Genomic DNA, 12,158 nt, shown 5'->3' on the forward strand with positions numbered 1-12,158 from the left:
TAATTTAGCTAAATAAGTTTATTATTTGGAAAGCTTGCCTCAGACAGATCTCCATTCTTCACATGAATTTTAGCCATACTATCCAGCCAGGTTTTGCGCAGCTCAGGGGTGCTGGTGTAAGATTTGGCCAGGCTGTACTGCAGGTCCACCAGCATCTCTGGGTCTTTTTCATGTTCCTTCATCTGCTCAGTGGCCATCAGTACTGTCCGGATTCGCTTGGTCAGATCTTTCACATCCGAGGGAAAAGCAGTGTGCTGGAAGAACAGGAAGAAAGTACACAATAGGCAAACAGTCATGTCTGAAGTGACATATACACTGATTTGAATTGGAAAAGCTGTTCAGTGTTATTGCGACATTCATGTTATTGTTAACATTTATGTAGATGCTTTTTTAAGGTTGGAATACAATCCATGACATGACGACTGAAGTTGATATTATTTGCTTAAAGTAATAGCCAGTGTAGAGGTGCTTTGTAATCTATTCAGACATTCATGTAGGGTATTGCAGCATTTACTCAAATAGACACCTACAGACTAATATGCAATTTGTGTACCGTATAAACAGAAACGTCTAATTTTACCTTTACAGTTTTATCACTGTTGGCACAGTTATTAATGATGGACAGTGACTGCTGGAACCGTGTCCCTCCGATCCCAATGACATCAGCGATCAGCTGACTCACTGCAATCACCACCTAAGAAATAAAAATTTGTATAAATAGCCAGGTATTTCAGCAAGATTGTGTTTTGCATGTAAAAAAAAAAACGGCTAATATTGATTCTAGATTACAAGAATGGGTAGGAATGGGTAGGTCTCTAGAATGGACGGTTCTCAACCAGTGGCCCCACTAGGGGGCTTCATAAAATCTCCAAGGGGGTAGCAAGATGGCTTAAAATAATTTTTGTAAGGATTTGATTGACATTTCTGGTGCTTATTCGACCTCCCTTAACCCTCTTATCCCTCTCTTGCCTGCAGGTGTGTGCGGACAAAGGACTTCCTGCCATTGTACTCAAAGTTGCTCTTCATGAGGAAATAAAGAAGGTGGGCAGCATCACTGCGTATGGAGCTCAGTTTGGAATTACAGCATTTCAGGATCTCATAGCACAAACAGGCACACATATCCGCTCGTCCGTCAAAAAATGTACAGGGAAACTAAGGAAGACAGAACAAACATGAGACTTGTGATCAAAATAATGAACACTAGTATGTGTTAATCATCGGTACAATTATGTGTACGATTACCCAACTACGTGATTAAATAATTCTTAAATAATGACATCAGGGTAAACTGTCAGGGTCTCCATTGGGGATTTTCTTCTCTCATATCCCATGAATCACCAGTGAGGGTGGCTCTTTTGATTACCTTGTAAATGAAGGTACGTAGGGAGGTGAAGACCTGCTTCAGTGCCGTCTCTGACTGAGGGATCTGAAGGAAACAGAGGTGCACCTGGAAAACCTTCTTCATCAGTGGGTTGTGACCCAAATCTGCACACAGCTGTGTCTGTGGATACATGGCTTAATATGAGAATGCTTCAAGGAAGAACTGAACTTTGACTTGTACTTATAAACACACACTTCCACTTGTTGTCTGTACCTTAAAGCCCATAATGAAGACACTGAGTGTGTCCAGCACAGTCAAGCACACCTCCGTTGAGACATTAGCCTCCAGGAGAAACGCGTCAGCATCACCATGGCAATATGCTGGAGGAGAAATAGGAAAAGAAAGATCATATCATTTAATAACTAAACTGAACAGAGGTGAGATAAGCTGCTTTGACCACTCAGTATTGCTTTGCTGTCTTTGGTTGGACAACACCAGTGATCTTCAAACCTGGTCCTGAATAGTATTTCAGAACCAAGGATGAAAAACACTGAGTTTACAAAACCTCTGCATTGAATATAGCACGAAGGATGGCATGTAAAATATGCACAGTACTTTGCTTTCTGGTACCCTTGAAACCTCTTACCAGTTATTCTACAAATTCTCATACTGAAACATACACACACACACAGTGTAACTTTCATGATTGTCAAAGCACATTCAATTCTTCTAAATGCCATCTTAGAGAGGCTGTGAAGAATGAGTAATTAAGGAATGAATGTGATAATGTGTCTTACTGTGGTTGAAAGTGTGTGCGTTCTCCAGGCTGCCCAGCTGGTGTAAGCGTGTGTGCATGACGCCCCCTCTGTTACGAGACACAGGAAGAGTCAACGACTTCCTGTCCGGAGCCATAAACCCCACCCCATCCTGGCTTCTGAGGGAAAACAAAGCCTTTATTAGAGATCTGGTGAGCTGTCAATCATATACATATATATGCAGGGGTCATGTCATAGATTTCATAGAGGCCTGCTTATATTGTTATTTTACACCATGTTCCGTATTTTCCTAAAGTTGGGGGTGTATTACAATTTAAAACTCTAAATAGAAATAGAAGAAGTGCTGCTTAATATATTTAAATGCCAGTGTATCCTTAAACAGCTTCTTTGGCAATGAAATGAGTAACGGCAGCTTATGATCAGCGGTTTGCTGACAAGTCAATACATTTTGCATTATCTATTCTTCAATAAAAGCAATAAAACAACAAAATGTGCAATAAACAAACTATCAAGGTTGGATTGAAATAACTAAGGACCACATTTACAGATTAGTTTCAACAGACACGTTTGTTGGATATTTAGAATTTTTTAAAATTCACATTATTTCAAAATATCAACAAAAGCTTGCTTCTCATGATATGACCCCTGTAAAACACCTGCATTAACTATGGTTGACCTCTACTCTATTTCTGACACTGTATATTCATTACATCATATTATATAAATATAATATGCCACAAAGTTGCACCTGTATTACTGCTCATAAACCAGCTGTAGATGGTTTATAAAAGATGTTAATACAGTGCATTAGATGTTCCATTAGTCATGAGCAGGTCATGTGATGATGTGCACACTGGAGGGAGAATATTATTGTGCTTGATGTGTCGGATGATGAACGCATGCAGGTGAAAAATATCTAAACGGATACCACAAATCATTTTGCTCTTAGACTACTGAGAAAGCATGAATGTGGAAATGTCTCAGCACACATACACACAGAGCAGTGAGTTAGTTGAATGAGTCAGCATGCTGTTAGTGAAGCCCACTCAAAAGCACACAGCAGCTCTTACCCTGTTCAGGGGTGCCAGGATGCTACAGTATCACTGACTAACTGAACCCTCGCCAGCATTTCAGCCAATAAAACATATACACACATAAAGGAGTAGCGTCATTCAAGGTAGTGTAGGACTTGATGCCATGTATGCATGTATGTGTGAGTGCATGTTAAAGGCTAGAGAGAGACAGGTAGATATGAGACAGCAGTGGTGGTCTTGAGCTTGTGTTTGTGTGCCTAGTTTTACTAATTAGAAATGGTACAATCATTTGTGATGAAATTAAAACTGTAGCTATCAACTGATAAAAAATGTAAGCGAATTCATGGTTCATGACATCCTAATAATATCATTTTATTTTTGTAATCTATGAACTGATAAAAAGATAAAAATGCTTTTATCCCTTTTATAAATGCATTTTTTTGATCATCACTAATTATTTTCACCACATGAGGTTAATTCAAATACAATAGGCTACATTGTGGTCACAGGCAAAGAAATCTTTGAACAGACATCGGAAAAAATTACCTTGCAGATAAAAAGCGCTATCTTTTAAATAATTTAATGTTCTAAATTTATCCATTCAATTAATTAATAAATCTGAGTAATTTATGTTCCTGCTAAAATACATATGATTAAGCATCAAAATTGAAAGACTTCAACATTTTGGGGGGATTATTAAGAGTAAAACATTTTTTACCTGGCGATGAATCTCTTTCCCATATACCTGAACTGATGCAGACACACTCTGTGGATGAGAGAGAGAGAGAAATGAGCTGAGTGCTTAGTATTAGGTTACAGGACCTCAGTACTCTGATGCTTTGATGTGATTAGTGGCAGTCTAGATGACTTACTCTACTAAAGTGAAAAAGTCCATCAGCTCAGAGGTTGTGGCTTTGTTCCAGTATGTAAATAAGGCATCTGGAAAAATAATCAACAGTGAGGACAATCACGGACACTCATGTGGAAAATTAAAGCCATGTATGCATGTTCTTACCTTCAGACATGCTTTTTAAGACATGAAGGAAACACATGAGCAGGTTTTTGATTTCTTCTCTGTCCAGTTTATCACAGCGCAGCATAGAGCTACCCAGAGCAGAGGCTGATTGGGTCTGTCATACAGACACACGCATAAGTATATTGGAAGAAACATCAAAATATCACATCACAGCACACTGCAGGTCACCGGGACCTTCACTGCTCACCCCTAAATGACTTTAAATGAGCAAAAAAAACACATGCACAGAGTTGCACAGAAAAAAACAACATGAGAAAGACATGCAACACCCTCATGATGTATAAAAGATTAAAGAGATGGAAGCAAACACACTCCCCAGATGGGGACACTCTAGGGTTGCTCTACTTGTATGGTGTCAGTAATTCTGTTAGTGTCGTTTTCGCAGAGGGCAGGGCTTGAAAGCAGTGAGAAATCCATTGTGACACGTTTGGCTGCCCGGCTGAGAGGGGCGGAGTCGTCTGGCTCAAGGGGGAAGGGCAACACCGTGAGGGTGTGTCTACGTGTAAACCTCTCTTTCGGCTAAGAGGTCAGAGGTCAAGGGTGAGAGGGGAGAATAAGAGTAAGGAATGATTAAGGTAAACTAATTAGCAATGGCTACATGCCTCTAAATAAAGCTGAGGCTCAGTTCAAGCAGTGATTTTTTAAATTTACGTTTGCGTACTTATAACATTTCAATACAATAAAATTTGTTTAGATAAGTAAAACAAAAAACATCCACCCTAAAAGATTTTAAAGATTACATTTGGCAGTTTGCATGCACCCATTACTAATGATGTCATTTTAATGGTTAAACTGAACAATAAACAAACCTTTTAAACAACTTTGTGCTTTTATTTAAATACTTATTATGCTTTTTTTTCTAAAACATTTTGTTAAATGCCTTTATGTATTTTAATATAAAAGCATGTTTCTCTTACATAAAGCATAATATTTTATTTAGAATGGGGACAACCTCTAATACTAAAATAACGTGAATATATATACTTAAATATAAACATATTCAAATAATAAAACATGAATTACAAAGCAGAGTTACTTAAGAAAAGTAACTATGGGTATTTTTGGGATTATTAGTTATTAATTTAATTTACTACTGAAAATGCCCAATATCTATGGAGGTTTTGGCTTTGCTAGTTTGCTAGACAGAGGGACAATAAAAAAGTGATTTCTTTTCGAAATTAAGTTAAAAACTCTGAACAGCCAAGAACTGACCCAGGGAGTGAGAAATGCAGTATAGCAGATGTTTCATGACCTCACATGTTCCTGTAATGTATTAGACACATGTGGAAAAATGAATACATCACAGCTCCATTTAAAGGCCCCTGAGCACATTTGGAGAAGGAAGGAACTCCCCTGAACATTTAATGCATCCATTTACCATTGTTTTTAAAAGACAAAGTAAAGTCCATTTTAATTTGGTAAAGTTCCTTTAAGAGTATATATCATAAAAGCAGCAGATTCTTTTTAAAAATGCAGATAAGAGATTATTACAGGCCTGATGGACATCATAACATCATTGTTCGCCTTTACCTTATCGAGGGAGCTGGTCTTCTCATTGGCCTTCTCAGGGATGCTGTTTCCTGAGTCTGTGCTGACCAGAGAACCTCGAGAGTCAGCATGACGCACAGAGCCGATGTTAGGCGTAGAGGTGTGAGGAGAGGCTATGCACAGAATGAGCGTCATTCATATAATGAAATCATTCACAGAAACATCTCCTGATAATCTCATTAATGCCAGAAGGTGAAAAGCCTTACTCACCAGTTCCTGAGATGACCCCAAATACGTCTTTATGAAGGCTGTTGTCAAGGTTGCCAACAGGCTTTTGAGGAGTTACTGTAGAGATGCTGGCAAGATGTTCATCTCGCCCATTCTGAGAGATGGCATATGAAATGTGTAAGGGTTGCTCAAAGTGTAAACAATACGCTGCTGAAAGATAGTAGTATGAAAGTGCAAAAGATGATTCACCTGGTTGGTGTTAAAATTAGACATGTCTCTCACATTCAGCCTGTGAACGTTTTCCTGCAGCAACCCAAACAAGGGCAGGTAGAGCGTCGCCAACCTTGCCTGCTGACTCTGTGTACACACGTACAGATACACAGCTTAGATATTTACCAGTTCAAATCAATGTCTGTTTAAGGAAAGTCAATTCACTCCATGGCAATCTTGCAAATGTTTCCAGCCACTGTTTTTTAAATAGGCAATTGGCTTGCAAGTACAACTGCTATGTACTTTAACTGGGAGCTAAAATATACAAAATAAGATCATGTTCAACGCACACAAAAATCGCAGTTTCCCTGGTAACGCTGTACAGAAAACACTCACACTCACAAACACTGCTATATCAAGAATTACAGGCTGAAATAATGTTGAAATAAAAATGAGACCAATCTGATCAATCACTGCCGATTAGTGTCACACAAAGGAGGGGTTTGGAAAAATTAACTGTTGAGTGATTCGTTTGGGTGTCGTTGAGCAAGTAAGGTAAAAATGAATGCATAAGACAATGAACATGTTTTTTGACCTTACATGCATGCCAACCTGTTGTCGGAGACTCTCAAAACCAAAATATGAACCTTTAATAACCCATAATAGGTTAAAACTGTTATTTTTCTTAACCTGAGGGGTTTGCGGCAACTGTGCACTGACCTTTGAGGCATAGCGATCGTCGAATGTGTGTTTGATCATCAGACTCTTGAGAACCTGAACGGCAATCTGACGGACTTCCCCAAACTCCTGAAGGGCCCCACACACCTCCCTCAATAACAAGCCCACTAGGAAGTGATTCCTGCAGAAATCATCAGTCAGTGAATAGTCCAACTGTAGATCTACGAGGGTACAGAGAAAAGAGAGAGAAAAAAAGAAAGAAAGACATTATACCGCAAACACTAAACATAACCACCAGCTAATTTAAAAACTGTTTGAAAGCTTTAGCTCAATAACACAGAAAAATACCAAAGAAAACTAGCTGTTTTGCATTTAACAATGCCTTAAACAAAAACAGCTCTTCGGCTTTTTATAATAAAACCAAGAGCACTGATTTGATTTATGCACTTTAAATAACAATTTCGCTGGTAAAGCAAACCACAATAAACACACATACAAATATTTCACAGACAGACTCAACAGCCAGTTTGTGAACAGTTATTACAAAACAAAGGTAGATGGAACACCAAATCAATCATCAAGACTCATGAATGAATTAGCTTGAATTTTGCACATATATATGTAAGACAGACCAGAGTATGTCCATTCCACATCAGGAATGAAACCAACATAGCAGTTATGACACTGAAAAGAGACATAGACTGTGTCATTAAGACTAGACGCATGAACATTGTTCAGTGCCTGGCAAGCAGGACTGCTCACCTACTCTTCTTGCATGATTCTCCTTAATGTGACACAGAAAAGCTAGCACACACAAAGAAAGAATAAACAGTGGAAAGGCATGGCAGAATACAATCATTTGAGCAACAGGTACAGAAAGCCCAAACAACAGAAGCCACAGAGAGAGGAAAGAATAATTCTATTCAATCTAATTCTCCTGATGAACAACTTAACCTTTCGAGAGAGATGCCAGATCATTTTTTTAACTATTTCAACAACAGTGTGGTGTAGGAAAAATACAGCTGTATGTTTACCTTGAAACCTCTGAATGCGACCCTTCCCGAAAGGCATGGGCAGATTGAGGGGGACATAGTGTTCATGATTACACACCACCCGCAGAAACTCAAACTTAAACTCATACAGCGTCTGCAAGACACAAAGAGACACAATTATTATATATTATATTCTATGAAATTACTTTAAAAGAAAACAATAATTTAATAAACAAACATAATTTTACATTTCTATTTCAAATAAATGCTTTTCATTCATCAAAGAATCCTGAAAACAAATGATCACGGCTTTTACAAAAGTATTGGGCAGAGCAACTGGTGAAAATTAACACTGACAATGAACAGATGAAACAGATGTTTCTTGAGCAAAACATCAGCATATCTGAATGATTTCTGAAGAATCAGGTCACACTGAAGACTGGAGTAATGGCTGCTGAAAATTCATGCTTTGCCACCAAAATATATTAAAATAGAAAACACTCTACTTTAAATTGTAATTATATTTTAAAAAGTACTGTTTAAATGTATTTTGGTTCAAAATAAAAAAAAATGTAGCCTTGATGGACATAATAGATTTCTTTTCAAAAAACCTACAGACCCCAAACCTTTGGAAATAGGTAGATTTAAGGTTGGTTAAAGGGTCTAAAGTTTAAGCCGTTTAAGATGTATACCTTGGGATCTCCAGGTACAAAACAAGAGATGTAGTTGTTTATCTGCTTGAAGACAAATCCTCGATCCATAAAGGTAAAACAGCGCTGTAGGGCAGATAACAAGAAGTAACTATTGTTAAATGAACTCAAATAGTCATTAATGACACAAGCCTTTAAATACAACTCAGGACGTCTCACATTTTGCAGACAAATGATCAAATATTAGTGTATTAAATGAACTGTCTGCACCTTTATGAAGACGGCCAGGCTATGATTGGCATTGCGGGCAGCGTCCAGATTGTCCTTATACTTCTGTGTGATGTGGGGCATCAGCATGTTCACCAGCGTCTCCACAGCATGGTGGAACGAAGCCGTGAATCGTTGGTTCCTGGACAGCTACACATAAAACAACACAGCTAAGACAATTCATAAAAGGTACATGGTAAACTTCCCAACACAACATTCCTTATAAAAACCAAAATCTTCATTTACCCTTTTACACGGCCTCTTTCAGGAGAGTAACAAGCTTTCAGAACATGTTTATTTTATACATGTTCATTATTTTATTGCTGATAACAGTAAGGGGAAAAACCAAGTTTTTGCTTGTCTTAATTGAGATATATTGGGGGAAAATATGGTTACCATGGCAAATCTTTTGCAAAGTAAAGGTACGCTTTTAGTAAAGTAGAGTTTATTAAGGTTTATAATTGTGTTTACCTTGACCTTGCCACTTTCCATCAGGTACTGTGCCATTGACTTCACCAGGGCTTCAAAAAAATACCACGAATACTGAAACAGCGAGGTAAACATTTTAACCGTTGACAAATAGAACTCATAACAAACTTGTTGAGATTTAAGATTTTAAAACAGAAACTTTAAAACAAAATTACCTTTAGCAGCTTGTTGCTGGTTAGGAAGTCGGTTGAAGGCTTTAAAATTGATGTCATGGCTTTGGCCAGTTCCTCATGGACTGTCTTACTGTTATTGGTTGAATAGGACTGTGTTTTAAACACGTACTGGAATAACAGGAAGAAAAATATGTAAACAAGATTTTTTTTAGAATCTGCAAAAAACCATGTCAGTGTATGTTGTGTAGAGAGCGTGTATGACAGTGTTTCAGAACTTACCTTCACATAGGACCTTAAATAGTGTTCTAGGCCCTCTTCGTGGCACTGAGCAACAATGTGAACCATGACCCTGCAGGGAAGAGAGACGAACAAAAACGGGGCATGTGAGACTGAATGAGAAAGATAGCATGTTCTGATTTTGGTGACTCTTATTCTCTCACCTGGTGGTGTTTACAGCAACATCCTCATTACTGGCGCTGGTCAGAACATGAACCAGCTGGTTTAAAATAGTCGGCAGGAAGTTGATCATAACATGACCTTCCATAGCATGAAGACTCTGGGGATTTATGGTTAATGTTTTGTCATTTAACCCACCATAATTAGAATAATTAACGCAGAAGAATCCTGCCTCTCTAACATCTCTACGCTCACCTTGAGGTATTTGACAAGCTCACCCTCGGTTGGACGGGTGGCACCAGACTGCATACTCTGGAAATGATGGAAAAAATTGTGCAGGTGCTGATCCTGATGAGATGAAAAGAGATGGTCAAATTACAGACTGTGACGAGATTAATAAGGAACCTGTGACTAATCATGACTGCAAAGCTAAATATACAATATGCACTGTGCATGACATTGACGTTGATTCTCTGTGTTTATAAGACCATAATATATTTATAAGATGAGTTATATATATTCATACCTGAGTGTAGATGGTAGAGACCAGATGGGTAGACACTTTAAAAAGAGGACGTCCTCCATCCACCCACTTCATCTCAGGACTGGAGTGCTGCAACACAACACCAATAAAACAATATCACTTTTAAACAGTTTATTTTGATTATACTGACAGATCACCCACTGAAAGATCTATTTCATGTCTTTCACATAGACATCAATGAGATTAAATGAAGGGCGGTCAGAGACTTCTGCTGAATCTGTATCATGCGTGTTATAAAGCCATGCCCTCTCATATTTCCTAATTTAATTTTCATGAGAAAAGAGCCAACTAATCTTGTGTGTTTTTCTTAATGCGTTTTAAAATAGATCCCAGTAAAGTCCGAGACCTCAATGAGCTATTATACCCGCATAAATGTTACAGCTCTCTATACTCCTAATACTAATACTAATTTTTACCTACCTGTATTTCAGTAATGGTTAACACTTTAGTATACTGTTCAATCGTTAACAAATAACTACACTGCAGCAAATGACAAATGCACCATTAACACTGTAATATAACAAGAAATAACAAGAAACTAACATTTTAGTAAGTAATAGCACTCAGTTGAAACCGGTAGTTCACAATTAACTAATCAAAAAATAGAGTTTTTTATATATTCTGGAGAATCCCTAAGAACTACTGTACACGGGTTGATAATTAATGTGAATTATGCACAATAATGCATAATAATAAATTATCAATTCCATAATTAAGATAATGGTAACCCACGTAATTGCTCAAATGTAACCAAATCCTTCTAAAGGAACTACTATTTATTTGGATCACTATTCTAAAGTGAAAATCATGGTAACCCACTAGTAATTATGGATATAATAATGTTAATCAGGATCAGCTTACAGCGAACACTGAACTAGAACACTTGACCATGCATTGTAATTGGCTGCAGGAGCAGCAGAGCCAATCAGCTTGTGCCAAATGATAAATAAAGTGAATGCTAGCATGTAAAGGACCCATCAGCCTGTACTTATCATGACTAAACTAGATATGTCGCCTATGGAATTTTCAGAGAAATATCTAAGACAAAGTTGAAAGAGTCTCCTGCGCTATTAAAGAGCAACCTCTTCCTGTGTAAAAATGATAGCATGCACTACAATCCACTCAAAAGATCAATAATAATTAGATGCAGATATTCACAAAGTATAGCAAATTGGACCACACACACAAAAGCTCAATTGCTGTACAAAGAACAGGTACAGGTTCACATTTGCTCGGCAAGTGGCTAAATTTTTGCCAAGCATGGCATGTTTTTGTTATGACTGCACATAGTAGGTTTACCTTGCTTACACCCTCCTGACAGCTGAGGTAACCATTTGGTAGGTTGGATGCCACTGAGATGTGCTGTTCACTCATTACAACACGACCATCTTTAAGCAGAGGGAGCCAGGCAGAGCCCACTGACAGAGAAGCAGACAGACGGTGTGATGAAGTGTGGAGGAAAATATTCACCACATCCAAAGACTACTCTTACAAATTGGTCATAGGTTGATTGGTATGTCTCTCACTGATAATGCTGCTGAAATGCTATGCATAATAAAACAAAAACAAAAAACGAAGAAGCAGTTTCTGTAGCCCTAACCCATGCTTCAAAATATAAACACCGTCAGCAACCCAATTACCCAGCATGCTGTACCTGGGGTTTCCACTATGTCCCGCTTCTTCGTGCTACTGTCACAGCTGATGTGGTAAAAAGTGAAGAGCAGGTGATGTTTTTCATGTAGTTGTGTGGGCAACTCGATTTTTATCTGCAGCACAAAACGACATGATTTAAAAATAAATAGATTAAAATAGAAGAGATCGGTATAAAAATTATCAGTATATTTAATATTTACACAAAAAACATTTTATTCTCGTTTAATTAATTAAAAACAAGTATTTAAAATATATTAATGTACATTTCAGTGTACAATGATCA

The 12,158-nt window shown here is 37.8% G+C and overlaps 1 protein-coding gene across 11 annotated transcripts in view; it reads right to left on the bottom strand.

Annotated features, from left to right (window-relative positions):
* dock9b (dedicator of cytokinesis 9b) overlaps positions 1–12,158 on the bottom strand; it is a 64,769-nt gene that overhangs the window by 8,353 nt on the left and 44,258 nt on the right. For 4 of the 11 annotated variants that reach the window (XM_043242711.1, XM_043242709.1, XM_043242704.1 and 1 more), the window contains exons 20-43: positions 11,877–11,988; positions 11,522–11,640; positions 10,205–10,291; positions 9,934–10,026; positions 9,723–9,838; positions 9,562–9,631; positions 9,325–9,450; positions 9,152–9,223; positions 8,684–8,830; positions 8,456–8,539; positions 7,806–7,917; positions 6,814–6,992; positions 6,133–6,240; positions 5,926–6,037; positions 5,698–5,828; positions 4,147–4,261; positions 4,004–4,070; positions 3,850–3,897; positions 2,119–2,255; positions 1,595–1,701; positions 1,364–1,501; positions 970–1,152; positions 581–694; positions 39–254 (exon numbers count right to left, since the gene is read on the bottom strand). In XM_043242711.1, coding sequence (XP_043098646.1) covers positions 39–254; positions 581–694; positions 970–1,152; positions 1,364–1,501; positions 1,595–1,701; positions 2,119–2,255; positions 3,850–3,897; positions 4,004–4,070; positions 4,147–4,261; positions 5,698–5,828; positions 5,926–6,037; positions 6,133–6,240; positions 6,814–6,992; positions 7,806–7,917; positions 8,456–8,539; positions 8,684–8,830; positions 9,152–9,223; positions 9,325–9,450; positions 9,562–9,631; positions 9,723–9,838; positions 9,934–10,026; positions 10,205–10,291; positions 11,522–11,640; positions 11,877–11,988 — 2,793 coding nt within the window. Of the gene's footprint in view, positions 1–38; positions 255–580; positions 695–969; positions 1,153–1,363; positions 1,502–1,594; positions 1,702–2,118; positions 2,256–3,849; positions 3,898–4,003; positions 4,071–4,146; positions 4,262–5,697; positions 5,829–5,925; positions 6,038–6,132; positions 6,241–6,813; positions 6,993–7,533; positions 7,576–7,805; positions 7,918–8,455; positions 8,540–8,683; positions 8,831–9,151; positions 9,224–9,324; positions 9,451–9,561; positions 9,632–9,722; positions 9,839–9,933; positions 10,027–10,204; positions 10,292–11,521; positions 11,641–11,876; positions 11,989–12,158 lie in introns of all 11 variants that reach the window. The other 7 variants (XM_043242701.1, XM_043242708.1, XM_043242710.1 and 4 more) reach the window with 4 other exon arrangements.

This window comes from Puntigrus tetrazona, chromosome 6 (genome assembly GCF_018831695.1).
Source record: "Puntigrus tetrazona isolate hp1 chromosome 6, ASM1883169v1, whole genome shotgun sequence".
Lineage (NCBI taxonomy): Eukaryota > Metazoa > Chordata > Actinopteri > Cypriniformes > Cyprinidae > Puntigrus > Puntigrus tetrazona.